Source organism: Perognathus longimembris, chromosome 7 (genome assembly GCF_023159225.1).
Source record: "Perognathus longimembris pacificus isolate PPM17 chromosome 7, ASM2315922v1, whole genome shotgun sequence".
In the NCBI taxonomy this organism is placed as follows: domain Eukaryota; kingdom Metazoa; phylum Chordata; class Mammalia; order Rodentia; family Heteromyidae; genus Perognathus; species Perognathus longimembris.
Window position 1 is genome coordinate 34,618,445 of NC_063167.1, and position 27,298 is coordinate 34,645,742.

The 27,298-nt window shown below is 40.1% G+C and overlaps 1 protein-coding gene across 2 annotated transcripts in view; it reads left to right on the forward strand.

Annotated features, from left to right (window-relative positions):
* The window catches only part of Zfyve9 (zinc finger FYVE-type containing 9), a 103,331-nt gene that overhangs the window by 31,500 nt on the left and 44,533 nt on the right, over nucleotides 1-27,298 (forward strand). For both annotated transcript variants that reach the window (XM_048351309.1, XM_048351310.1), the window contains exons 2-4: nucleotides 7,016-7,121; nucleotides 12,011-12,116; nucleotides 18,567-20,659. In XM_048351309.1, coding sequence (XP_048207266.1) covers nucleotides 12,047-12,116; nucleotides 18,567-20,659 — 2,163 coding nt within the window. In that variant the 5' untranslated portion in view covers nucleotides 7,016-7,121; nucleotides 12,011-12,046. The remainder of the gene's footprint in view (nucleotides 1-7,015; nucleotides 7,122-12,010; nucleotides 12,117-18,566; nucleotides 20,660-27,298) is intronic.

The window sequence follows — 27,298 nt, forward strand, 5'->3', positions numbered from 1 at the left end:
GGTTCGATTCCCCAGCACCACATATACAGAAAACGGCCAGAAGCGGCGCTGTGGCTCAAGTGGGAGAGTGCTAGCCTTGAGCGGGAAGAAGCCAGGGACAGTGCTCAGGCCCTGAGTCCAAGGCCCAGGACTGGCCAAAAAAAAAAAAAAAAAGAGTTTCTCAGACGGATATTTTGCCCTGGGTGGCTTTGAACCCTGCTCCTTAGATCTTAGCTTTCTGTTTAGCTAGAATTACAGGCTTAAGCCATTGGTGCCCAGCTTGCATTGTTTTTTAAAGCAATGGATTAGTGCCCAAGATATGTAAAGACCATTAAGAAAACTAGAGATGCCCCTCAGTAGATGAGTGGATCAAGACAATGTGGTACATACATAAAATGGAATTCTATGCCTCTATCAGAAAGAATGATACTGCCCCATTCTTAAGGAAATGGAAGGACTTGGAAAAAATCATACTAAGTGAAGTGAGCCAGACCCAAAGAAACATGACTCTATGGTTTCCCTCATAGGTAATAATTAGTACATCTCTAGGATAGTCATAGCAGAAGATCACAATAGCTCAATAGCTATGCCTGTATGAACACATAAGATAATGCTAAGCAGAATGAACTCCAAGTTATGGAAATAAGTGGTATGTCACTGTTGTAGTTATTTTCAACATGCCATGTGAAACCGTACCTTTTTTTCTTTTATATTCCCTTCTTGTGATTTTACCTCTGATATTACTGTAACTGATCTTAGTACCCCAGATACTGTATATATGTGTATTGGAACTAGGGAAAGGAAGGGGAATACCAAAATCGAGAGACAAAGGATAAAAAGACAAACCATTACAGTAGTGATATTTACAAAACCAATTGGTGTAAACCAACTGTACAACTCATGGGGGGGGGGAGGTGAGGGAAGTAGGGAGAGGGGAGACAGTGGAAAAAATGAGGGAGGAGGTAACAAGTTGGATAAGAAATGTACTTGCGGGCTGGAAATGTGGCCTAGTGGTAGAGTGCTTGCCTAGCATGCATGAAACCCTGGGTTTGATTCTTCAGCACTATATATACAGAAAAAGCCAGAAGTGGCATTGTGGCTCAAGTGGTAGAGTGCTAGCCTTGAGCAAAAATAAGCCAGGGACAGTGCTCAGGCCCTGAGTTCAAGCCTCAGGACTGGTAAAAAAGAAAAACGGGTTAAAAAAAAAAGAGAAATGTACTTGCTGGGCTGGGAATGTGGCTTAGTGGTAGAGTGCTTGCCTAGCATGCATGAAGCCCTGGGTTCTATTCCTCAATTCCACATAAACAGAAAAAGCCAGAAATGCCACTGTAGCTCAAGTGGTACAGTGCTAGCCTTGTGCAAAAGGAGCTCAGGGACAGTGCTCAGGCCCTGAGTGCAAGACCCAGGACTGGCTAAAAAAAGAAAAAAAAGAAAAAAAAAGAAATGTACTTGCCTTACATATGAAACTGTAACCCCTCTGTACTTCATTTTGACAATAAAGATGAAGAAGAAAAAAGAAAACTACAAACATCCCAGTAGGAAGAAATAAAGGGCTTGAACAGATCACAGAACAGGAAATACAAGAAGTTAATATGGTAAAATTATGTGTTTAATTTTACCGGTTATCAGAGAAATGATGATTCTACAATGAAACATTTTCATTACCAGTCTTTTCTGGCAAAAATAAAAGTTAATAATAGTAAATTTAAGTTATAATAATAAAGCTATTATGTACTTTCTGTACAGTAAGCAAAATCATTCTTACATCAGGCCTATGAAGTAGTAATACTTGTCCTGCCAAGGTCAGTTTGTCTTTGCTTAACCTACCTTTGGACTAGGCAGTCTGTCTCTAGACTTGCATCTTAATCACTATAATGGTGTTCTTGTGTGGGTTAGTTTCCATTATGTTGTATGTCCGCTCTCTATTAACAGTATCTAGTACAAAAACTTTTTTTTTGGCCAGTCCTGGGCCTTGGACTCAGGGCCTGAGCACTGTCCCTGGCTTCCTTTTGCTCAAGGCTAGCTAGCACTCTGCCACTTGAGCCACAGCGCCACTTCTGGCCGTTTTCTGTATATGTGGTGCTGGGGAATCGAACCCAGGGCCTCATGTATACGAGGCAAGCTCTCTTGCCACTAGGCCATATCCCCAGCCCCTAGTACAAAAACTTTTAAATATTAGTGGAATGAATATAGGTGGTCAATTAAAATATTAAAGTATAATATGTATAAACATCATTTTGGAGGTAACTTATCAGTATCAAAAATGGCATATGTTAATGACTCAGGAGTTTTACTAAATATTTATCTTTAAACCACACATGTGTACAAGGAAGTATATACAAGGGTATTAATAGAAGCATCCTAGGTAATCAAAAATGTGGAAAAATGTAAGTGCTAATAGGGTTATATTAACGAAAAGTGAATTAGGGGCTTGTAATATGGCCTAGTGGCAAGAGTGCTTGCCTCGTATACATGAAGCCCTGGTTTGATTCCCCAGCACCACATATATAGAAAACGGCCAGTAGTGGTGTTGAGGCTCAAGTGGCAGAGTGCTAGCCTTAAGCAAAAAAAGAAGCCAGGGACAGTGCTTAGGCCCTGAGTCCAAGGCCCAGGACTGGCAAAAAAAAAGAAAAGAAAAGTGAATTAAACTGTGATATGGATATATTGTAGAAGTCTATGCACACAATTAAGCAAGGTTATAGGTGTGTGTGTGTGTGCGTGTGTGCATGTGTGTGTGTGTGTTTAAACTGGAACCATGATTTGAATTCAGGGCCATGTGCTTTCCCTCAGTTAGCTTGCTCATAGATGGCATTCTATTATTGAGCTCTGCTTTTAGCCTAGCCTTTTGCTGGTAAATTGGAGATAGAGTCTATCAGATTTTCCTGCCTTGCTGGCCTCAAACCTTGAAATTCTAGGTCTCAGCCTTCTGAGTAGCTAGGATTACAGGTGTGAGCTATTGGTACCTGGATGTAAGATGTATTAGTGAATAAGAAGAGCAAGTTATACAGCTTTTCCTACCAAAATAGATTCTCCATGATGAAAAGGTAAAACAGGGCTGGGAATGTGGCCTAGAGGTAGAATGCTTGCCTCATATACATGAAGCCCTGGGTTCAATTTCTTAGCACCACATATATAGAAAAAGCCAGAAGTGGTGCTGTGTCACAAGAGGTAGAGTGCTGGCCTTGAGCAAAAGAAGCCAGGGACAGTGCTTAGGCCCTGAGTTCAAGCTCCAGGACTGGGAAAAAAAAGAAAGAGTAAAGCAAAAGCAATCATGAAAATAGCAGGAAAAAACAATTGAATATTTTTATAATGTTAAAATCAAAAAAGACTTTTCTAAGCATGATTTAAAATGTAGACACCAGGGGCTGGGGATATGGCCTAGTGGCAAGAGTGCCTGCCTCATATACCTGAGGCCCTAGGTTCGATTCCCCAGCACCACATATACAGAAAATGGCCAGAAATGGTGTTGTGGCTCAAGTGGCAGAGTGCTAGCCTTGAGCAAAAAGAAGCCAGGGACAGTGCTCAGGCCCTGAGTCCAAGCCCCAGGACTGGCCAAAAAAAACAAAAAAACAAAAAAAATGTAGACACCAAAAAGGGAAAGATTGACCAATTTGTCAAATGTAGGAAAAGCTCCATTAAACTGGGACAGATTCCACAATTTGCAGAGACCAATATACACAGGAAATATCAATAAATATATGAAAGATAGAAATGTATATTACATTCTTGCTCAAAATTAAAAATACAATATAGGAAATTAGGTTCTATTTCCTCTCTGTGTGTGTGTGTGTGTGTGTGTGTGTGTGTGTTTGGCCAGGCCTGGGGCTTGGACTCAGGGCCCTGGCTTCTTTTTGCTCAAGGCTAGCACTCTACCACTTGAGCCACAGCACCACTTCAGGCCATTTTCCTTATATGTGGTACTTGGGATTTGAACCCAGGGCTTCGTGTATGGGAGGCAAGCACTCTTGCCACTGGGCCATATTCCCAGCCCCTTCTATTTCCTTTCTGTGAGATTTGTTAAGTTTAATTGTACTCAGTCACAAGGTTGTGAAGAGAAGAGATTCTTGTATATATCTGGAAAAATTATAAATAAACATCATATTTGATGGAAAATTTGGCAATATTTTTGAAAATTTAAATGTATATTTTCTCTTGAATTCACTTTTGGAAATTTATTATACATTACAAGTATAAAGATACATGTACAGCTATTATTTACTATGTTATAAGCATAAAAACATGGACACAGTAAGAATGGTCACTGATAGAGATGTGAGTTAAATTATACCCATCAATTTAATGGGTTTTTTGTTTTATTTTAATTTTTTTCAGACAGACCTTGCAGGCCAAAGCTGGCCTGGAGCTCACTCTGAGGCCAGAATAGTCTAATCTCATTATCTTGACGTCATAATTGTGTAATAAATTGTGTGTGTGTGTTGGTAAAGGCAATCTGGCTTGCTCAATCCAATTCAAATAGTAATTTCGTCTAGAAAATCTGGAAACACTCACAGCACACTAATAAATAATGTTTAATCAAGTATCTGAGCATTCTTGTCCAGTAAAGTTGTTGACTTGTAAAATTACTACTTCAGGGATGTTAAATATTTCTATAGTGTATCTGTGTCTGAACCTATATTATGTATGTATAATTTTCTTTACATATTCTAAAGCTACATTAATGTAGGCATGAGATTTAAGCAATGTTCCTTGTTTAATGTCTTAAATCAGTTGCTGTGCTAGGCATTTTGATGGCAATGAAGTATTTGTACACCTATTATAATCATGTTTTCTAATATTTGTTACACTACTCTGACTTTTATTTAGGATGTACCAGTTGAAAACAATCACCTTGTTCTTTATAGCTGTTGATAGAGAATCCATGTTATTGAAAGATACCAGGTTGCTATCTTAGAAATTGAAACCCTGTGTGACTATGGGGTAACAACAATGTCAACTTCCCAGATCCTTTTCTCTTAATGTGCCTTTTCTCTTAGTGTCTTCCTCAATAGGAATAAAGCTCTTCTCATTGATTATTTTTTCTTTTACTGCTACTGTGAGAGTGTTCATATTCAAAGAATGTCTTTTTAGGATCAGATTTAGCCTATTCAGAAAGTTGAACAATTAGGTTACTCTTTTTGTTTCTCTTATTATGTTTCATTCTTCAGGCTTGACTTGGTCATGTAAGACCAGCTGCCCTGACTAATTGTGTAAACAAACCAGTCCATGATTGGTTTCCTGGTTCAAATCCTTGTTTATTTTCCTGTTCTAGTTCTTTCACATATGTTGCTTTTGATAACGAATAATAATAGATATACTTTATTAAGCACTAATCACTTCATGTCTGTGCAATGTAAAATTCTTCATGTAAAGTAACATTCTTCTTTATCACTAAAAATTTAATTTACAGCATATAGTTTTCATATAAAGTACAAAGAAACCAAAGCTCAGAGAGGTTAAATAAGCTGCTGAATGTAGAACTAGCTGTTAAAGACTAGGACATGAATCTAAATTTGGACCTGGCAGATTTTCATACTAGGGTTCCCCCTTCCCCCCACCAACTGATTATTTATTAAAAATATCCATTTGGAGCTAGGCACCAGTGGCTCATGCCTGTAATCCTAGCAACTAAGGAGGCTGAGATCTGAGCATTGTGGTTTGAAGCCAGCCAGGAAAAGGAAAGTTCTAGAGACTCTTAGCTCTAACCATGGAAAAACCAGAAGTGGAGCTGTGGCTCAGATAGAATGCTAGCCTTGAGCAAAAAAGGTCAGAGACTGCACCTAGGCTCTAAGTTCAAGCCCCAAACAAACAAACAAAAAAAGATTTCAGTTTGATCTGTACCAATATACTGATAATATGATATGCTTACTCTTAGCTGAAACTAATAATCTTCTATTACTTTATGGATATAATTATATGTTCATTCAGAAAAAGCAAGTCATCTTTTCAGATGCTATGTCTTTTGCATACTACTAACTATAAAGGTTAATGTTAGGTTAATAGAACCATTGTTTTTTTTGTTTGTTTTCTTGCCAGTCCTAGGTTTTAAACTCAGGGCCTGGGTGCTGTCCCTGAACCTTTTTGTGTTCGAGGCTAGCATTTTACCATTTGAGCCACAACCATTTTTGCCCTTTTCTGAGTAGTTTATTGGAGATCAGGGTCTCATGAACTTTTCTGCCTGGGCTGGCCTCAAACTTTGATTCTCAGATCTCAGCCTCTTGTGTGGCTAGGATTACAGGTGTGAGCCACTGGCACCTGATAAGCGCAATGGAGGATGACTGGAATCCAGAGAAACTCCATTTGGAGGAAAAACAGTTGCTTAGCAATAAATTCTCAATAGAAAGCTTTTGGAACACAACTTAAGAATTCTGTATATATAGAAAAAATAATCATACAAGATGGCATCTTAGGAAGCAGTAGTTTTCTTAATTTGGATTCTTGAAGGGCCTACTGTAATGTAAAGTAAAGGATACACACACACACACACACACACACACACACACAGAGCTATTTATTTATTTAGCCAGTCCTGGGCATGAACTCAGGGCCTGGGCACTGTCCCTGTGCTTCTTTTACTTAAGGCGAGCACAATACCACTTGAGCCACAGCACCACTTCCAGCTTTTTCTGTTTATGTGGTACTGAGGAATCAAATCTAGGGTTTCATGCATGCTAGGCAAGCACTCTATTACTAAACCATATTCCCAGCCCATAGTAAATGATATTTTTATGAATTAAGATGATTGAAGTAATTGTATAGAAAGTACCTGTTTTTGATGTTTCACCGTGTATTATCCACTAAGCATGAGGGTGCAGAAATTCTCAACTCTTCCTTGACCCACTTAGTTTTTGGCCTTCTTAGGCAATGAAATTTGTGTTCTGCTACTTTCCCTATGAGCAGATCTTTGAACCTGAATATATTATTATAGTTTATTGTTCAGCTCTATTACTTTTATTTGTTTGGCGATTGTAGATTCATATGATGAAAATTAGGGCTTATTGTTTTAGCAAATATAATGAGCAGTTTCTGTTTTCTTTAGAATCAGAAAAAGCATACTGAATCAGCAGGACTGCCTGGTGGTACAGCAAGCATCATGAGTAAGCACAGAGCAGGCTGTTCCTTATCACGTGCATAAGGGGAAGAAGGTAAGAAACCCAGTGTTCTCATTTCTTTATGAGACTGACCTTGAGAAGACAACAAGATCTATAGGAAGCAATGCTGATTTATATGTTCTATTTGCTTAGTAAACCAGAAATAAACTTGTTCAGAAAGATCTGCTTTAATCCACAACAAGAAGTGTTTTTTTTTTTTTTTTTTTTTTTTTTGGCCAGTCGTGGGCCTTGGACTCAGGGCCTGAGCACTGTCCCTGGCTTCTTCCCGCTCAAGGCTAGCACTCTGCCACTTGAGCCACAGCGCCGCTTCTGGCCGTTTTCTGTATATGTGGTGCTGGGGAATCGAACCTAGGGCCTCGGGTATACCGAGGCAGGCACTCTTGCCACTAGGCTATATCCCCAGCCCCACAAGAAGTGTTTTTAAGGGCTGGGAATATGGCCTAGTGGCAAGAGTGCTTGCCTCATATACATGAAGCCCTGGGTTCGATTCCCAAGCACCACATATATAGAAAATGTCCAGAAGTGGCGCTGTGGCTCAAGTGGCAGAGTGCTAGCCTTGAGCAAAAAGAAGTCAGGGACAGTGCTCAGGCCCTGAGTCCACCCCCAGGACTAGCAAAACAAAAACAAAACAAAACAAGAAGTGTTTTTAAATTGCTGTAAAATTCTCTAGCAGTGCTGGCTTTCCCCTTTCAGAGTCAGTTTATTGCTGCCTGAGCTGACTTCAAACCTCAGTTCTCTGATCTCAGTCTCCCGAGTAGCTAGTATTATAGGCATAAGCCACCAGTGCCCGGCTTTAACACTATTTCTCAAATCCATATTCTTTTCATAATGAAATTACCTTTCTGTGACCAAGAGAATAGATTATTGTGAAAGACTATAAGGGGAATCATAATCTCTCCTGGGTTTAGAGAATCCTTGCCTTTGAAAATCACACAAACAGCAGCTCTCAAGCTCAAATAAGAAAGTGAACTTATGGGCTGGGGATATGGCCTAGTGGCAAGAGTACTTGCCTTGTATACATGAGGCCCTGGGTTCAATTCCCCAGCAACACATATACAGAAAATGGCCAGAAGGGGCGCTGTGGCTCAAGTGGCAGAGTGCTAGCCTTGAGCAAAAAGAAGCCAGGGACAGTGCTCAGGCCCTGAGTCCAAGCCCCAGGACTGGCAAAAAAAAAAAAAAAAAAAGAAAGTGAACTTAAATATCTTCTTGGGTTTCTGCAATATTTATCCTATAGTGCATATCTGTTAGTTTTATCAGAAAAATTAAACATAGAGCATCTGGTGATAATTGTCTCCTGTACTGAGTTATTAAAATCATTATTATTAAAATCACATTATGGATGATGTCTGAGACTTAAATTAATTGTAATACTCTGTACAGAGTAGTTATACAATATGTATGTTAGTCTGGTTATTTACTTAATTTTTTGTAATGATGAAAATGCTGGTGTGGGGTTAGACATACTTAAACACATGTGCATATTACATGTGTACTAAGAAATTTCATTTAATAAAAAAAAAAATTTTAAGGGAGGGGGGAGGGGGGAATGAGGGAGGAGGTAACAAACAGTAAAAGAAATGTATCCAATGCCTAACATATGAAACTGTAACCTCTCTGTACATCAGTTTGAAAATTTAAAAAAAGAAATTTCATTTACTTTTAGCATCAGTCTATAAATTGTGTAGTCATCGTCAAAATGAAATGGCACATTTTTGAAAATGATTTCAAACTGTGAATGGTTAGTTGAAAAAATATTTTTAAAAGCTTTGTATTCATAGATTATGTAGCTTATCTAGACCTAGGTTTAGTTGTTTAGGTTATCTCTACTTAGATAACCTAACCCCAGCCAACCAAAAAAATCAAAGTTGACTTAAATAAATAAATTTGGGAACAGGTGCCAGTGGCTCACACCTGTAATCCTGATTAGTGGGAAGAGGGGATTGGAGAATTACAATTCTAATGCTAGCCCAAGCAAAAAATTGAGACAGTAATCTCAACATTGGTTCATGTCTGTCATCCCTGCTCCATGGATGGCTGAGATCAGGAGGACAGAGGTTCCAGGCCAGCCTGGGTCAAACTATTTCAATAGAGAAAAAAACCACTAGCCATGTGCCATAACAGCTGGGCATGACAGTCTATGCCTGTCATTCCAGCTATGGCAAGAATTGGATGCAGGAGAATCACAGTCTATGCTGGCTTGGGCAAAAAGTGAGACCCTGTATCAGAGGTAGCCAAAACAAAAAGAACTGGAGACATTTGTTCTCTGCCTAGCAAGCTTGAAGTTCTGATTTCTAGCCCCATACCTCTGTCTATCTATCTGTCTGTCTGCCTGTCTATCTGTCTGTCTGTCTCTCTATCTAATCTATCTGCCCATCTCATCTATCATGGAGGGAAGGAGGAGTACTTGAAAAGTCAATTAAATTCCCTGAATTTATTTTCTTATTTATAAAACGAGAGAAGTAATATACTTTCATATACTTGAAAAGAGAAGAAACATTATAAATTAAAAACATTTGTCACTTTTTGTATTTGATTTAAACATTTATTTATTGCCAGTCCTGGGGCTTGGACTCAGGGCCTGAGCACTGTCCCTGGCTTCTTTTTGCTCAAGGCTAGCACTCTGCCACTTGAGCAGCGCCACTTCTGGCTGTTTTCTGTATATGTGGTGCTGGAGAATCAAACCCAGGGCTTCATATAAAGGAGGTGAGCACTCTTGCCAGTAGGCCATATCCCCAGCCCCTGATTTAAACATTTATAACAGCATGCTATTGTATTTCTGATTTTCCTTCTTGTTTCTTTAGACTTTTTCGGGAAATTGTAATCCGACTTCCTTGTGTAGAGCAATTAGAAACAAGTGAAGTTTCCAGCTTGAAAAACATTTTTTGAGAAATTAAGGAAGTAGATAAGTGAGGGGATCTTGATAATGGAAGAATAAATAGGGGGTGGGATAATTTACTTAACACCTACTATGGGCTCCTGGCATTCTGTTAAATAGTTGACATACCTAGCATGTATGTCCAGAGGATAATGTTTAGGTCAGTTAACACTAAGGGAGGTAGGAAATAGTATTAAAGAGAAGAAATAGTATTTGAGAAGAGAACTAGTATCCTTTATCCCATGCTTGTACTTTCTTGTCATTCCCCATTTGACAAAAGTTCTGAATGCTTTCTCTTTTACTAGAAATGTGTTTTTATCCCAATCAGAACAATAATTTTCCCAACATCTGAGATAGGTCTTTTTTTTTTTTTGGCCAGTCCTGGGCCTTGGACTCAGGGCCTGAGCACTGTCCCTGGCTTCTTCCCGCTCAAGGCTAGCACTCTGCCACTTGAGCCACAGCGCCGCTTCTGGCCGTTTTCTGTATATGTGGTGCTGGGGAATCGAACCTAGGGCCTCGTGTATCCGAGGCAGGCACTCTTGCCGCTAGGCTATATCCCCAGCCCCTGAGATAGGTCTTTTGAAGCATGAGGCAAGCACTCTTTTTGTTTGTTTGTTTTTTGCCAGTCCTGGAGCTCGAACTCAGGGCCTGAGCACTGTCCTTGGCTTCTTTTTGCTCAAGGCTAGCACTCTACCACTTGAGCCATGGTACCACTTCTGGTTTTTTCTGTAAATGTGGTACTGAGTAATCAGATCCAGAGCTTTATGTATATGAGGCAAACACTCTACCACTAGGCCATATTCCAGTCCTTTTGAAGCATGTTCTATTGAATGAACAAGTGCACCTTCTGTGTTTAGAACTATGGTAGTCCCTCTGTGGTACAGGTACCTCTGCAGATACCAAACCCATGGATATGCAATGCAAGCCCATTTCTTTCATGGAATTGTGTAGTAATTGTATATAATCTATGCAGATCCTCCTGTATTCTTAAATCATCTTTAGATTACTTATAAAACCATATAAAAGGGCTGGGAATGTGACTTACTGGTAGAATGCTTGCTTAGCATGCATGAAGCTGGGCTCAATTCCTTAGTACCACATGAACAGAAAAAGCCAGAAGTGGTGCTGTGGTTCAAGTGGTAGAGTGCTAGTTGAACAAAAGCTCAGGGACAGCGCCCAGGACCAGAGTTCAAGTCCCAGGACTGGCAAACAAAACAACAACAACAACAAAACTATATAAAATGTAATATCTAGGGCTGGGGATATGGCCTAGTGGCAAGAGTGCTTGCCTCATATACTTGAAGCCCTGGGTTCGATTCCCCAGCACCACATATACAGAAAATGGCCAGAAGTGGTGCTGTGACTCAAGTGGCAGAGTGCTAGCCTTGAGCAAAAAGAAACCAGGGACAGTGCTCAGGCCCTGAGTGCAAGGCCCAGGACTGGCAAAAATAAATAAATAAATAAATAAATAAATAAATAAATAAATAAATAAATGTAATATCTAGGTGAGGAGTTGTTTTACTATATTGCTTAGAGAATAATGGCAAGAAATGATGTTTGTACATGTGCAGTACAGATGTAAATTCTTTCAAAAGATTTCCCATCTGTGATTGGCTAGGTCTGGAGATACAGGAACTCACAGAGTCAGAGGGCCAACTATATTTTGATGATTGTAATCTTTCAGGTTTTTTGGCTCTATTAACTTGAAGATCTTTATTGTTTGCATTGTCTGTGTGGATTTATATTCTTTTATACTTAACATTAAATTAGGGGCTGGGAATATGGCCTAGTGGTAGAGTGCTTCCCTTGCATACATGAAGCCCTGGGTTCAATTCCTCAGCACCACATAAATAGAAAAAGCCAGAAGTGGTGCTGTGGCTCAAGTGGTAGAGTGCTAGCCTTGAGCAAAAAAAGGGACAGTGCTCAGGCCCTGAGTTCAAGCGCAAGTTCTGGCAAAAAAAATAATTATATTATTAGTTATATATATATTTAAGTTATATTTTAATAATTCAGAATCTAATACCAATTTTATCTCCCTTTTTTTTAGGTTTGAAAAAGTCCCTTAAGCTGTGTTTTCTCACTGATGGAGAATTACTTCCAAGCAGAAGCTTACAACCTGGACAAGGTGTTAGATGAATTTGAACAAAACGAAGGTACATACTTACTTTGTTGAATCTGTTTAGATTTATGATAAAGAGAACTTTAGATAAGAGGATACAGTATTTGGAAAAATGGAACCAGGAATCAGACCTAGTAATTTAATGACAATGGTGATAATATTATTATGATATATAATATTATGAATATATTATATTACTATTAAAATAATATTTTATCCTATGTGCCAGGTATGGGGATCATGTTATTTAATGTTTAAAACAATCCCATGAAGGTAAACCTCCTTACTTCCATTTTACAGATAAGAGTAGAAGCACAGAGAGATTAAAGAACTTCTCCAAAGGCCTCTTATTACCAACTGGCAAGTTTAGGATCTAAGCAGTGTAGAGCCACTATAATCTGTTAATGCAAAAGCTTTAGAATGTATGCTTATATTTCTTTTTTTTTTTTTTTTTTTTTGGCCAGTCATGGGCCTTGGACTCAGGGCCTGAGCACTGTCCCTGGCTTCTTCCCGCTCAAGGCTAGCACTCTGCCACTTGAGCCACAGCGCCGCTTCTGGCCGTTTTCTGTATATGTGGTGCTGGGGAATCGAACCTAGGGCCTCGTGTATCCGAGGCAGGCACTCTTGCCACTAGGCTATATCCCCAGCCCTTATATTTCTGATACTAAGAAAATTGTTCTATGTTGATTGTCCAATGAAGTAAAGGCCTATTTATTTATTTATTTTTATTTTTGGCCAGTCCTGGGGCTTGAACTCAGGGCCTGAGCACTCTGTCCCTGAGCTTCTTCTTGCTCAAGGCTAGCACTCTACCACTTGAGCCACAGTACCACTTTTGGCTATTTCTGTATATGTGGTACTGAGGAATCAAACCCAGGGCTTCATGCATGCTAGGCAAGCATTCTATCACTATTACATTCCCAGCCCCCTATTTTAAAGTTTATGTTAAAAGATTTGTAAGAGTCAAGATGGTTAAATTACAAGCTCTCAAGTCTCAGTCTAGAAGTGACTGCTTCATTTATTTTCCCTAAATTCCTCTCTTTCAAGTTGATTTGAATGATAGATGTTTCCCTTGTATTTTTAAATTTCTAACAGAGGCATGGAAAAACTTTATAAAGAGATAGATTTTTCAAGCTGTGAATGTGGCTTAGTGGTGGAGTGCTTGCCTAGCATGCATGAAGCCCTAGGTTCAATTCCTCAGCACCACATAAACAGAAAAAAACAGAAGTGGCGCTGTGGCGCAAGTAGTAAAGTGCTAGCCTTGAGCAAAGGAAGCTCAGGGACAGTGCCCAGGACCTGAGTTCAAGCTCCAGGACTGGAGAGAGAGAGAGAGAGAGGATATTTTCATCTGAAGACCAGGATTTTAGTAATTGTCTCCAAACTTTTACTATAATGAGTGATTGTGTTATTCTTTGATAGTAGTTGGGGAAAAGAGGGTTTTTTCCAGTTTTTTTTTCTAATTTTTAATTTTAGTTTTGTTGTATGTGGGTGTCAGTGATGTTATTTTTGGTAGTACTAAAGTTTTGTTTTGTTTTTTCCAGTCCTGAGGTTTGAACTCTGGGCCTGATTGCTATTCCTGAGCTCCTTTTGCACAAGGCTAGTGCTCTACCACTTGAGCCACAGTGCCACTTTTGGCTTTTTCTTTGATTAATTGGAAATGAGAGTTGCAGGAGCCTTCCTGCCTAGGCCACTTTAAACCATGATCCTCAGATCTTGACCTTCAAGTAGCTAGGATTACAGATGTGAGCTACTAGTGTCTGGCCCACATTCTATTAAGACTTTCATAGACCCAAACAAAACCAAAACCAATTTCTTGGACTAGGAATGGTGGCCCTATCTGAAAAATAACTGGAGTAAAAAGAGGTAGGCTGGCTAAGTGTAGAGTGCCTAGTAAGTATGAGATTCTTGAGTTTAAAAACTTCAGTACGGCGGCCACTGGTGGCTCACACCTTATAATCCTAACTACTCAGGAGACTGAGATCTGAGGATTATTGTTCAAAGCCAGCACTAGCAGGAAAGTCCATGAGACTCTTAACTCCAGTTAGCCACCAGAAAACTGGACGTGGCTCTGTGGCTAAAAGTGGTAGAATGCTAGCCTTGAACAAAAAAAGGCTCAAGGACAATGCCCAGGTCCCGAGTTCAAGCCCCAGGACCAAAAAAAGAAAAAAAAAAGAATATGGTATCATAAGTATAAGGGGTGGTATACCTGGAAGGATATCTGGAATGGCTTGCTTGTAATCATTTATGACTCAGTACTGCCCCATTTCCCTTGGCTCATTTCTGATTCATGTAAATGTGAGATCTAAATGATTAGGGATTTTGTTGGATTGAAGTATGCTTTCTAAATACCAAGCCAGAAGGTATGTCATCCTCTGAGATTCAGCCATTTATACAAATATTTTTACAATACATTCTTCAGTTTAATCTTCTGTGTATTGCAGTTATTTAAGTTGTGAGATGTCTAGGCAAGTGTTAAACCTAATCATGTGAGTACTGTGCTTCAGAATACCTTTGATTTAATAAAATTATTAGTTTTTATTTTTTTTGTGGCTTCTGTAGTTTCTAGTTGGGTACTTTGTAGATAATATTTTAAAGTATATTTTTGTTGAATATGTAAACTTGGATTAGCAGTTTATCAGAGGTTTACAAACAACAACAACAACAACAAAAACCAATTCCTTTAGAAGGAAAGGCTTTCTGGGCTGGGGATATGACCTAGTGGCATGAAGCCCTGGGTTCAGTTCCCCAGCATCAAATATACAGAAAATGGCCAGAAGTGGTGCTGTGGCTCAAGTGGTAGAGTGCTAGTCTTGAGCAAAAAAGAAGCCAGGGACAGTGCTCAGGCCCTGAGTCCAAGCCCCAGGACTAGCAAAATAAATAAATAAATAAATAAATAAACAAACAAATAAAATAACAATTTAAAAAGAAAAAAGAAGGAAAAGGATTTCCAAATATTACCTCTGGTTGTAACTTTATAATGTTTCTTTTATTGCCCATCCTGGGGCTTGAACTTGGGGCCTGCGTACTGCCCTTGAGCTTTTCCTCAAGGATAGCACTCTATCACTTGAGCCACAGCGCCACTTCCTGCTTTTTCGGAGTACTTTTTTTTTTTGGCCAGTCCTGGGCCTTGGACTCAGGGCCTGAGCACTGTCCCTGGCTTCTTCCTGCTCAAGGCTAACACTCTGCCACTTGAGCCACAGCGCCGCTTCTGGCCGTTTTTCTGTATATGTGGTGCTGGGGAATCGAACCTAGGGCCTCATGTATCCGAGGCAGGCACTCTTGCCACTAGGCTATATCCCCAGCCCTCGGAGTACTTTTTTGAAGATAAGAGTCTCACAGACATTCCTGCCCCACTAGCTTCCTGCTGTGATTCTCAGATCCCAGCCTCCTGAGTAGCTAGGATTACAGGTATGAGCCACTGGACCCAGCTTAGTTAGTTCTTTTACATCCTTATGTTTGGGGCTATGCTGTTCCTTGTTCCCTTAGTTATGGTTTCTTTTCCAGATTTAGATGTTTTAAAGCTTAATCCAGCTCTTCTTGCTGTTATGAATTCGAACTCATTTAACTCATCCTGAAAATATATCCTTTTCTCTAAATTTATTTTCTGTTTCGACCTAGATTTTTCAGATACATAGGCTACCCTGTACTGCTTATTAGATATTTATAGTATACTAACGGCTTCAATAAAGTACTAAGAAAGTGTTGTGCATGCTTTGAAAATTGTTGCAAATATATCAGCATAATTTCAGTACCATTATTATCAGTTAGAGTAAGAGAGCAGGAAAGCCACTAAGTTTCTTATTCCTTTAATTTATTTTGACCTTCAAAATATCCCTGTAACTTGGGAGAATTACTTGGCTATCATAATTATGATTTGTTAAAAAATGAATAGAGGGGCTGGGGATATGGCCTAGTGGCAAGAGTGCTTGCCTTGTACACATGAGGCCCTGGGTTCAATTCCCCAGCACCACATAAACAGAAAATGGCCAGAAGTGTCGCTGTGGCTCAAGTGGCAGAGTGCTAGCCTTGAGCAAAAAGAAGCCAGGGACAGTGCTCAGGCCCTGAGTCCAAGCCCCAGGACTGGCCAAAAAAAAAAAAATGAATAGAGGGCTGGGAATATGGCCTAGTGGCAAAAGTGCTTGACTCCTATACATGAAGCCCTGGGTTTGATTCCCCAGCACCACATATATAGAAAATGGCCAAAAGTGGCAGAGTGCTATCCTTGAGCAAAAAGAAGCCAGGGATAGTGCTCAGGCCCTGAGTCCAAGCCCCAGGACTGGCAATAAATAAATAAAATAAAATAAAATATGTCTCTTATTAAAAAAACAAAAACAAAACCTTAGAGGGGCTGGGAATGTGGCCTAGTGGCAAGAATGCTTGCCTCGTATATATGAAACCCTGGGTTCGATTCCCCCAGCACCACATATATAGAAAATGGCCAGAAGTGGAGCTGTGGCTCAAGTGGCAGAGTGCAAAAAGAAGCCAGGGAGGGGCTGGGAATATGGCCTAGTGGCAAGAGAGCTTGCCTTGTATACATGAAGCCCTGGGTTCGATTCTCCAGCACCACATATCTAGAAAACGGCCAGAAGTGGCGCTGTGGCTCAAGTGGCAGAGTGCTAGCCTTGAGCAAAAAAAGGAAGCCAGGGACAGTGCTCAGGCCCTGAGTCCAAGCCCCAGGACTGGCAAAAAAAAAAAAGAAGCCAGGGACAGTGCTCAGGCCCTGAGTCCAAGGCCCAGGACTGGCAAACAACAACAACAACAACAACCAACAATGTAGAATGAGAAAGATTAAAATACATAGAGATAAAAGAAAACAGTATATTTGTTCTCAGTATACATATCACTCACCTTTAACAGTAAATTCACATGCTGACATTTTTGCCTCATTTATACTTTCCTTTGTATTTCAGTTTCTATTTTAAATTTTTTTTAATTTTTAAATTTTATTTATTTATTTTTGCCAGTCCTGGGCCTTGAACTCCTGGCCTGAGCACTGTCCCTGGCTTCTTTTTGCTCAAGACCAGCACTCTGCCACTTGAGCCACAGCGCCACTTCTGGCCATTTTCTATGTATGTGGTGCTGGGGAATCGAACCTAGCGCCTCATGTATACGAAACAAGCACTCTTGCCACTAGGCCATATTCCCAGCCCCTGTTTTTAATTTTTTAATGTTTTCTTTTTTTTTTGGTTTTGGGATTTGAATTCAGAGCCTTGCGAAGGGAGTATGCTTTTACTTCAGGCACCTCCAGCTTTCTTTATCCTTCACTTGTTTTTCAGAGAGGATCTTACCGACCTTTTCCTTAGGCTGGCCTGGAACTGTAGTCTTCTTGATTTCTACCTCCCAAGTAGCTAGGATTATTGATAATATACCACTGTGCCTGGCTTTTTTTTTTTAAAGAAGGTACTATTGATCTGATTATTGCTGGGGAGGAAGTGGGTGGGTGTCATTATTTGGGCACGGGGACGCCAACCATTCACAGGCATGCAAAACCAATTGGATTTTTGTTTTGGAGACGGGATTTCACTACGTGCCCCAGTGTGCCTGGCATTTTAAAAAAAGTTTTTGTAGCTAAACTTTATATGCACTAGTATGTCTGAATCTTAACAGTAATTTTTAAGTTTTTTAAAGTAATTTTTAAGTGCTTTGTTGTGAAACAGGATCTCACTAAACCAGTTTAGGCATAAACTGGTTTATGGACTTGTGAGCTCAAGTGATCCACCTTACCTCCCAAGTAACCAGGACTACAGGCAGATGCCTGCATGCCTGGCCACCCTGTACAGTTTTGACAAATGGAGATACCCATATTACCCACCTCCCACTCACAGTTTAAATGATAGAACATTTACTCTCCACAGAAAAATGCATCATTTTTCCTCCTTCACAGGACTATTTCCTGTTCACTTAGCCTCATCCCATTTTGTATTAATCTATGTCCTGCCTTATGCATGGACATTTAAAGAATGCTTTCCCTTCTCTTGAGTCTGGAGATCAGTTTAGTTATGTTACTAATTAAGGTAGAATTTCCTTCCTCCCTCCCTCCCTCCCTCCTTCTTTCTGTTTGATTGTGGGTCTTGAACTCTGGGCCTGGCCGCTGTTCCTGAGCTCTTCAGCTCAAGGCTAGCGCTCTTGAGCCACAGTGCTACTTCGCTACTTCCGGTTTTCTGGTGGTTAATTACTCCTGCGGGGGCTGGCTTTGAACTGTAATCCTCAGATCTCAACCTCCCAAGTAGCTAGGATTACAGGTGTGAGCACCCAGCTAGGTAGAATTCTTGTTTGAAATGTTCTGAGATATTGTCATTTGATGACATAGTTACATAATTTCATAATTGTCTGAAATATGTTTTCATATCCCTAGAGAAAATTAGGTAACCTTCATATCTCTAAGAATACTTTATTTTTAGAGTATAATTGGAAATGTTTATTATTACAATCCTAGTAGGCTTTCAGTGTTACTAACACACTTGTTATAACTACTTATTTTTTCTAGATGAAACAATTTCTCCTACTTTATTGGACACAAAGTGGAATAAGATTTTAGAGTCCTCTTCTCATCGACTATCATTTAATCCTACACTGGCCAGTGTGAATGAACCTGAAGTTTCTAGTGAATCACAATCACCATTGAAAGTCTTCTCCCTGGATCCTTCAACATCCGTGACCAGAGAGGGAGGAGATACATGTGCTAATGGACAGGACTGTAGTCTAAATCCAGAAATTGCCACAATGTGGATTGATGAAAATGCCATTGCAGAAGATCAGTTAATGAGGAGAAACTGTGCTCTGGATGAGCGGTCCAGTGCTGTTGAAGTGGGAGAGAAGAAATGTGGAAATCTAACTTGTCTGCCGGATGATAAGAATGTTCTTGTTGTAGCTGTCATGCATAACTGTGATAAAAGGACATTACAAAGTGATTGTCAGGATTGTAATAATTATAATAGTCAATCCCTCATGGATTCTTTTAGTTGTTCACTGGATAATGAAAATAGACAAACTGATCAATTTAGTTTTAGTATGAATGGGTCCACTGAAAAAGATATGGACTCAGAGAAACAAATGGATCCACTAAATAGACCAAAAACAGAGGGGAATTCTTTTAGTCATTTACATGGTACTCCATCTGATAATCTAGCCAGTGCCTGTTCCCCAGTACAATTAAAGGGTGATGACATTATAAGTAGAGACCCTTCCACGTCTGTGACTACAGGTTTAACAGTTGATTCAGTGATCTCATCCCAGGGAACAGATGGAGATCCTGCTGCTAAAAAGCAAGAAGACGATATTCCAGATGAGGCTTTCACAGACAAAATCAGCTCTCCTAGGACAGACCCAGGGAGTCTAAACTCCCTTTCCCCTTTGAGTGAGGAGATTTTGACAGAAAAAAACCCAGCAGAAGAGAAAACCGCTGAAGAACAACTGTGTGGCTCACCTTTGTGTCTCAAACCAGACATGAATAGTGGGTCCCAAAGGGATGATAATGGCAAACAGTCTTCAGGTTGTCTTGTGCCTAGTGATGTTAGGGCTGATGAAAATGAAGCCTATGAGCATGAAGAAATTCTTGGCACTACAGAATTTCCTAAAATGACAGAGCATTTCTCTGACTCTCAGGAGATGAGTAATTGGAAATTGACTAAGCTAAATGAGATGAGTGATAGCCAAGTAAATGAAGAAAATCCAAAGTTTTTACAGCCTGAGGACACTAATGGTGACAGTGGAGGGGAGTATGCTGGAATGGCCCATGCCGGTCTTGATATCCAAGGGACTTGCACGAATGAAAGTGAAGGATGTGATTTCTCCACGATTAAAGATACACCAGCAAATTCCCTATCTAATGGTTGTGATTCCTATGGAATGCAGAGCCCAGTTCTTTCTTTTGTTCCAAAGACTTTACCCTCCAAAGAAGATTCCGTCACAGAAGAAAAGGAAATAGAAGAGAGCAAGTCAGAATGCTACTCAAATATTTATGATCAGAGAGGAAATGAGGCCACAGAAGGGAGTGGACTACTTTTAAATAGCAGTGGGGACCTGATGAAGAAAAATTATTTACATAATTTCTGTAGTCAAGTTCCTTCAGTACATGGGCAGTCTTCCCCCAAGATAGTAGCAAACCTGCAAACTATCAGTGTTCCTTTTGGTGGTGCAAGACCCAAGCAACCTTCTAATCTTAAACTTCAAATTCCAAAGCCATTATCAGACCACTTACAAAATGACCTTCCTGCGAACAGTGGAAATAACATTAAAAACAAAAATGATATTCTTGGGAAAGCAAAATTAGGGGAAAACACAGCAACCAATGTAGGTAGTGTATCGATGGGAAATAACTCAATTGCTGATGCAAATGGGGAACATTTAGAAAGTTATGAGGCTGAGATCCCCAGTAGACAGTGCCTTGCAGTAGCCCCAGATAGCCCAGATAATGACCTCAGAGCTGGTCAATTTGGAATTTCTGCCAGAAAGCCATTTACCACTCTAGGTGAGGTGGCTCCAGTATGGGTACCAGATTCGCAGGCTCCAAATTGCATGAAGTGTGAAGCTCGGTTCACATTCACCAAAAGGAGGCATCATTGCCGAGCATGTGGGAAGGTAAGTTGCAAGTTATCAGCTCAGAAACATGGCATGTTCATCTGGTATTGCTCAAGTCTGGGGAACACACCCTATAATGCTAGCACTTTATGAGACTGAGGCAGGAAGACTATCTCAGCTTGAAGCCAGTGTGGCCTACACAGTGAAAACTAGTCCTAAAAGAAAACAAAAATTAATTAAGGCAGTGTTAGGTAAATATACTTCTAGTTGAGACACTATTATTCTCTTCCCCCAACCCTTATTCTGGGAATGGATCCCAGGGCCTTATGCATGCTAGGCAAGTGCTGTACAGCTTGAGCCATGCCCCTAACACGTTTGCTTCTATTTTGTTTTAGAGGTAGAGTTAGCTAACTTCGCTTTGGTGGTTTCAAACTCAAGATCTTCCTTTTGAGTATCTGACATTATAAGCATGCGTCACTATGCCTGGCATAAATAACTTTAAAGAACTCAATTCTAATGAGTTTCTATATAAAATATGACTTCATTGATTCTTAGACAGTGGATGTAATTTTTGCTGTTGTTTCCAGAATGTGTATGTGTCAGTTTCTATGTAAAGAGATGTGAATTGAGGAAGAGTAAATTTTGTGGTTTCTGTATTGATAGAAATGTGGTTAAAATGAATAGTTTGAAATAAGGAAGTTGTTTCAGTTTAAGAAATATTTGTGATTGACTTCCTATTTTGTAGTTCTTAAAAAATGGCTGTTACCACTTTTAGAAATCATCTTATTTTTTTGACAAAGAGTTTTGCCATGGTATTTAGCAGATACTTTGGGAGTTTATATAGACATGCATATTTTTGTCTTTCCTCCCTTATATGTGGAGAATAGAGTGGAAGGCTATAGATCCTTACAATAGAATTGTAAGATTAATAATGTTTCTTGATTCTCCTCAGAGTGTTAGTGAGTAATACAATTTACTAGGATTTTGTTTTCTTGTTTTGTGGAACTAGAATTTGAAATCAAGATCTTGTACTTGCTAGGCACTGTTCTCCTGCTAAGCTACCTTCAGCCTTGTTTTGCACTAGTTATTTTGAGATGGAGTCTTGCTTTTTTCCTGGACCCAAACCTGAATCGTGACCCTATTTTACACTTCCTGACATAGCTGAGTTGGCAGGTATGTTAAGATGGAGTCTCAAAAACTTTTTTTTTTTGTCCAGGCTAGTCTACTGGTCAGCAGCTATGATTATTCTGCATAGCCGGTATGACAGGCATGTGCTGCCTTGTCCAGCTATAAGTTGAGTAGTCTCATAAAATTTTTGCTTAGTATGGCCTCAAACTTGTGATCCTCCTGGTTTTAGTCTTCTAAATAACCCAGGAATATAGGCATGACCCATTATGCCTGGATTATTAGGTTTTTGTTTTTTTTAACATGAGTTATAAGCAGGGAAGAAAAGAGATTTTCTTTTTTCTATATTTTAATTTTCTAAACTTCAAAAGGTTATACAAAAGGGTAGCAATTGGGGTTTTAGGTTTTTAAAAAGAACGTTTACTATAAAGTTTGATGCAGATCTAGATTTAAAGTTTTACTTTGATGCTATTAACTATGTAACTATACTAATCCTTAGTTTTATTATATCCAAAAATAATAAAGTGATAAAAATATTCATTGGAATATTGTGAAGAATACATGACATTATAGATGTAAGTTCTTTTTTTATTTTTATTTATTTTTTTTTTGCCAGTCCTGGGCCTTGGACTCAGGGCCTGAGCACTGTCCCTGGCTTCTTCCCGCTCAAGGCTAGCACTCTGCCACTTGAGCCACAGCGCCGCTTCTGGCCGTTTTCTGTATATGTGGTGCTGGGGAATCGAACCTAGGGCCTCGTGTATCCGAGGCAGGCACTCTTGCCGCTAGGCTATATCCCCAGCCCCTAGATGTAAGTTCTTAATAATCTCTATTTAGGGCTGGGAATGTGTGTAGTGGCAGAACGTTTGCCTAACATGCATGAAGTTCGGTTACACAGTACCACATAAGCAAAAAAAGCCAGAAGTAAGCTGGCCACTGGTGGTTTACACTTGTAGTCTTAGCTACTCTGGAGGCTGAGATCTGAGGATCGAGGTTCAAAGCCAGCCCAGGCAGGAAAGTCAGTGAGACTCTTATCTCCAATTTACCACCAGAAAACAGGAAGAAGTATCACTGTGGCTCAAGTGGTAGAGCGCTAGCCTTGAGCTGAAGAGCTCAGGGACAGCTCTCAGGCCCAGAATTCAAGCCCTATGACTGACCAAAAAAAATAAAATAAAATGCCAGAAGTGGTGCTGTGGCTCAAGTGGTAGTGTGCTAGCCTTGAGCAAAAGAAGCTCAGGAACAGTACCTAGGCCCTGAGTTCAAGCCCCAGGACTGGCAAAAAAAAAAAAATCTCTACCCTTCTGACCTTTATATATCTTTTTTTTTTTTTTTTTTGGCCAGTCCTGGGCCTTGGACTCAGGGCCTGAGCACTGTCCCTGGCTTCTTCCCGCTCAAGGCTAGCACTCTGCCACTTGAGCCACAGCGCCGCTTCTGGCCGTTTTCTGTATATGTGGTGCTGGGGAATCGAACCTAGGGCCTCGTGTATCCGAGGCAGGCACTCTTGCCACTAGGCTATATCCCCAGCCCCCCTTTATATATCTTTGACACTAGATATGTAACAAAACACACACACACACACACACACACACACTCACTCTAGATATGTAGCAGCACACACACATATACTCTAACTGGCTTAGAGAAACATTTGTTTCATATTAGAATAAGCTTTAAGACTCACTTATGGCTGCATGCAAAGTCAAGATTATGGAAGTTCTCTTGGTCTTTCCTTTATAGCTTTAATATAGTAGTGGTTCAGTTCTAAGTACCAGTTCAATAGGACAAATCCAAAGTGCTAAGAAACTGGTTCAGGGACAAAGAGCTTTTCCTATCCTGCTACCTTCATACCAGGAAGTAATCTTAGCAACTTCTTTCAAATCATTAGTCAATTTTAGAGCACATATCTTAGACAATTTATTGACAAAGGGATTTGGGATTGCCAGGATTGGCAATCAATCATTTATTTCCTTAGACTTGGCCCTGTGTTGCCCGAACAGATTTAGGATTCTGTTAACAGATAAAAGGAAGAGAACGATTTGTGGGTGGTCAGTTGGCAAGTTTTATCTTGAGTTTTTAGCAAAAAGAACCATTCAGAGAGGGACTCCATAAAGGAGTCCAATGGAGTCCTCTTGGAGGGCAGGTTTGTAGTCCAAAGCTCCTCGAGTATCTTCATTGCTTGATTTGCTTGTGCACTCGTCACCTGGGTGACGGGCATTATGGGAAGAAGACCATTTGAGCAGGAACCTGAAGCAATATAGGAACAAGAAGTTCCGTGTCACATATTATATCTGCAACATGTTATATCCACCACTTTTTATCTTTAACATCCACTTTTTTTTTTGCCAGTCCTGGGGCTTGGACTCAGGGCCTGAGCACTGTCCCTGGCTTCTTTTTGCTCAAGGCTAGCACTCTGCCACTTGAGCCACAGCACCACTTCTGGCCATTGTGGTGCTGGGGAATTGAACCCAGGGCCTCATGTATACAAGGCAAGCGCTCTTGCCACTAGGCCATATCCCCAGCCCCAGTTCCACTTTTGTTCCCTCATCCCTCTCTTGGATGAAAACCCTCACTGTTGTTAGGGAACAGGGGCAGTGTAAGCCCCAGGCTATTTCCTGCTGAGTGAAGGCAGAGGAAGCATCTTTTAGGTGAATGGGATATGGTTTTTGTGCTGTTTCAGGGAACCATGCTAAAACTTCGGAGGCCAGTTTATTTGAGGCTCCTTTCGAATGGCCATTTGTAGCCCTATGGACTCCCATCTAGTAGAAGCCAAATATGAACAGAATTCTGCCAGATAGTGGGCGTAGGAAAGTAGCAATCAAGATAAACTTCATTTCTCTTGAACAAAAGAACATCATGGACACCAAGTCATTGAAAGAAGGGAGATTTAATGAAAATATTATGTACCATTTCGTACCCACATTATTTTTCTACCATTTTTTTTTTTTTTTGCCAGTTCTGGGGTTTGAACTCAGGGCCTGGGACAGTCCCTGAGCTTCTTTTTGCTTAAGGCTACACTCTACCAATTGAGTCACAGTACCACTCCCTGCTTTTTCTGTATATATGGTACTAAGGAATCGAACCCATGGCTTCTTGCATGCTAGGCAAGCACTCTACCACTAAGCCACATTCCCAGCCCACATTTTTCTACTTTAATTCTAAAAAGTGTAATGAAAATCAGATTGCTTTTTACCACAACCATGAGCAGCTTCCATTCCATTCTATTCCATTACAGTCCATGACAGTAAAGAAAATTGTAGTCAGAAAGCGTGGAAGAGCAACCCTGCACTGAGAATGAGAAGCTCTGAGACTCTTGTTTCCTCTTCTGTAAATGGGGAGATTGCATAGATGTTCTTCTTTTCCCTTGTAGTTCTAAAAAAGAAAGGAGTATAAAGAATTTTCTGGCACTGATTTATCTCTGAGATGATTGCTGAACTTAACTGATGAGCTGAGATCTCTTTGTGAAATTTCAAAATGTGCTTTGCTCAGAGTGTGTTATCTGGAAGTCATTCCAGTTAAATTGGAGTGCTATTTTTCATTGTGTCTGTTAAGTGGGTACATTTATGGTTTTGTTTCACAATTACTGTTTCCTTTTTAGATTAATTCCTAGCTTCTTTAAGGTCCTTTCATAAAAAAAGAAATGACTTAATGACTTGTGTATTATCAAGGTAACCTACTGAAACGTGATTGAGGTTATTAGTATTATTATTATTTGTTGCCTGGGGGGCTTGAACTCAGAGCCTGGGCACTGTCCCTGAGTTTCCTGTGCTCAAGCTAGCACTCTACCATTTGAGCCACAGCTCCACTTCAGGCTTTTTCTGTTTATGTGGTACTGATTAATTGAACCCAGGGCTTCTTGCATACTAGATAAGCACTCTACCACTAAATCACATTCTCAGCCCTAATATAATTTCTTTTTTTTTTTTTGGCCAGTCCTAGGCTGTGAACTCAGGGCCTGAGCACTGTCCCTGGCTTCTTTTTTGCTCAAGGCTAGCACTCTGCCACTTGAGCCACAGCACCACTTCTGGCCATTTTCTGTATATGTGGTGCTGAGGAATCGAATCCAGGGCCTCATGTATAGGAGGCAAGCACTGTTGCCACTAGGCCATATTCCTAGCCCTAGTATATTTTAGATAGTTTTTTTTTTCTTTTAAATTGTGGTACTGGAAATCAAGCCCAGGGCCTTGTGCATGTTAACAAAAGCCTTGTACCAGTGAGCTACATCCCCAGCTCTATAGGGATATATTTTTTTTTTACAAAATAGGTATTTTGCAGATGTTTTCTCCTATACTATAGTCTGTGCCTTTTTTTTCTAAAAGAAAAAAGTAGAATTTGAACTCAGGGCTTTCAGCATGTTAAGCGGCTATTCTACCACTTGAGTCACTTTCTAAGCTCTACATCATTTTGTGTGTGTGTGTGTGTGTGTGTGTGTGTGTGTGTGTGTGTGTGTGTGTGCCTGCGTGCCAGTCCTGGGGCCTTGACCTTGAACTCAGGGCCTGGATGTTGACTTTGAGTTTTTTTTTGTTCAAAGCTAAAATACTTAGACTTTTTTTGTGATTAATTGGAGATAAAATTGTCTGGACTTTCCAGCTCAGACGGACTTTAAGCTGTAATCTTCAGATCTGAGCATTCTGAGTAGCCAGGATTACAGATGTGAGTTCCCAGTACTCTGCTATTCATAGTCTTTTAATTCAATTTAGACATATCGATTTCAAATTTTTAAAAATGTTGTGGTGCTGAGGAATTGAACCCAGGGCTTCATGCAGGCTAGGCAAGCACTTTACTGCTAAGCCACATTCCCAGCCCTCTATTGACATTCTAATAGTAATTTATTTATTTGTTTTTGCTCCTCCAATTCTTTCCCCAGCTCTGTAAGGGTAAAGGTTTTTTCTGCTTTGATCACTACTGTATTCTCCACCCTACCACAGAAGCGATGATCAGATTTGAAAAACTGTGAAATAAATGAATATTGTCTGTTAATGCAACAGTGCATTTTAAAAGAAAACCAACACCTTGAGTCTTAGATGATGATGTCAAATTCATATAATGGATGTAAGAATTTTGAGAAATAGTTTAAAGTAGTTGTTAGGTTTTTAAAGTAGGTAGCCAGTAAAGGAGAAATAACCCCACACAGTATTCAGGCAGGAGAGAAAGTTTATTACCGAACTGCTGGCCTGTGGCCCAGATGATGCGTGACTGGAGAGAAGGGAGAGAAGGGCGACCCCCACCCAGCCCTGCTTTATCTAGGAGGGGGGGAGTGTGTGGCCAGGTGGATTAGGATGTGACTTCAGGGAAAGGGGAGGTAACTGCCTCCAGGTCTGCTGGTTACCCAGGTAACTAGGTGGAGACTTAATGAAGTGGGGGCATCTGCATGGAGCCCTCCTGGGATAGACCTTACAGTTGTATTCAACAGATTCAAACAGTAACAAGTTTATTTCCCTAGTTTCTTATTTACTTATGTACTGATGGAATCAACTGATAAGAGAACAAATAAGTATCTGCTTTCAATAGAATATTGCTCCTATATCAACACTTAGAATCTTAGCACTTGGAAGGTAGAGATAGATGATGCTAGTTCAA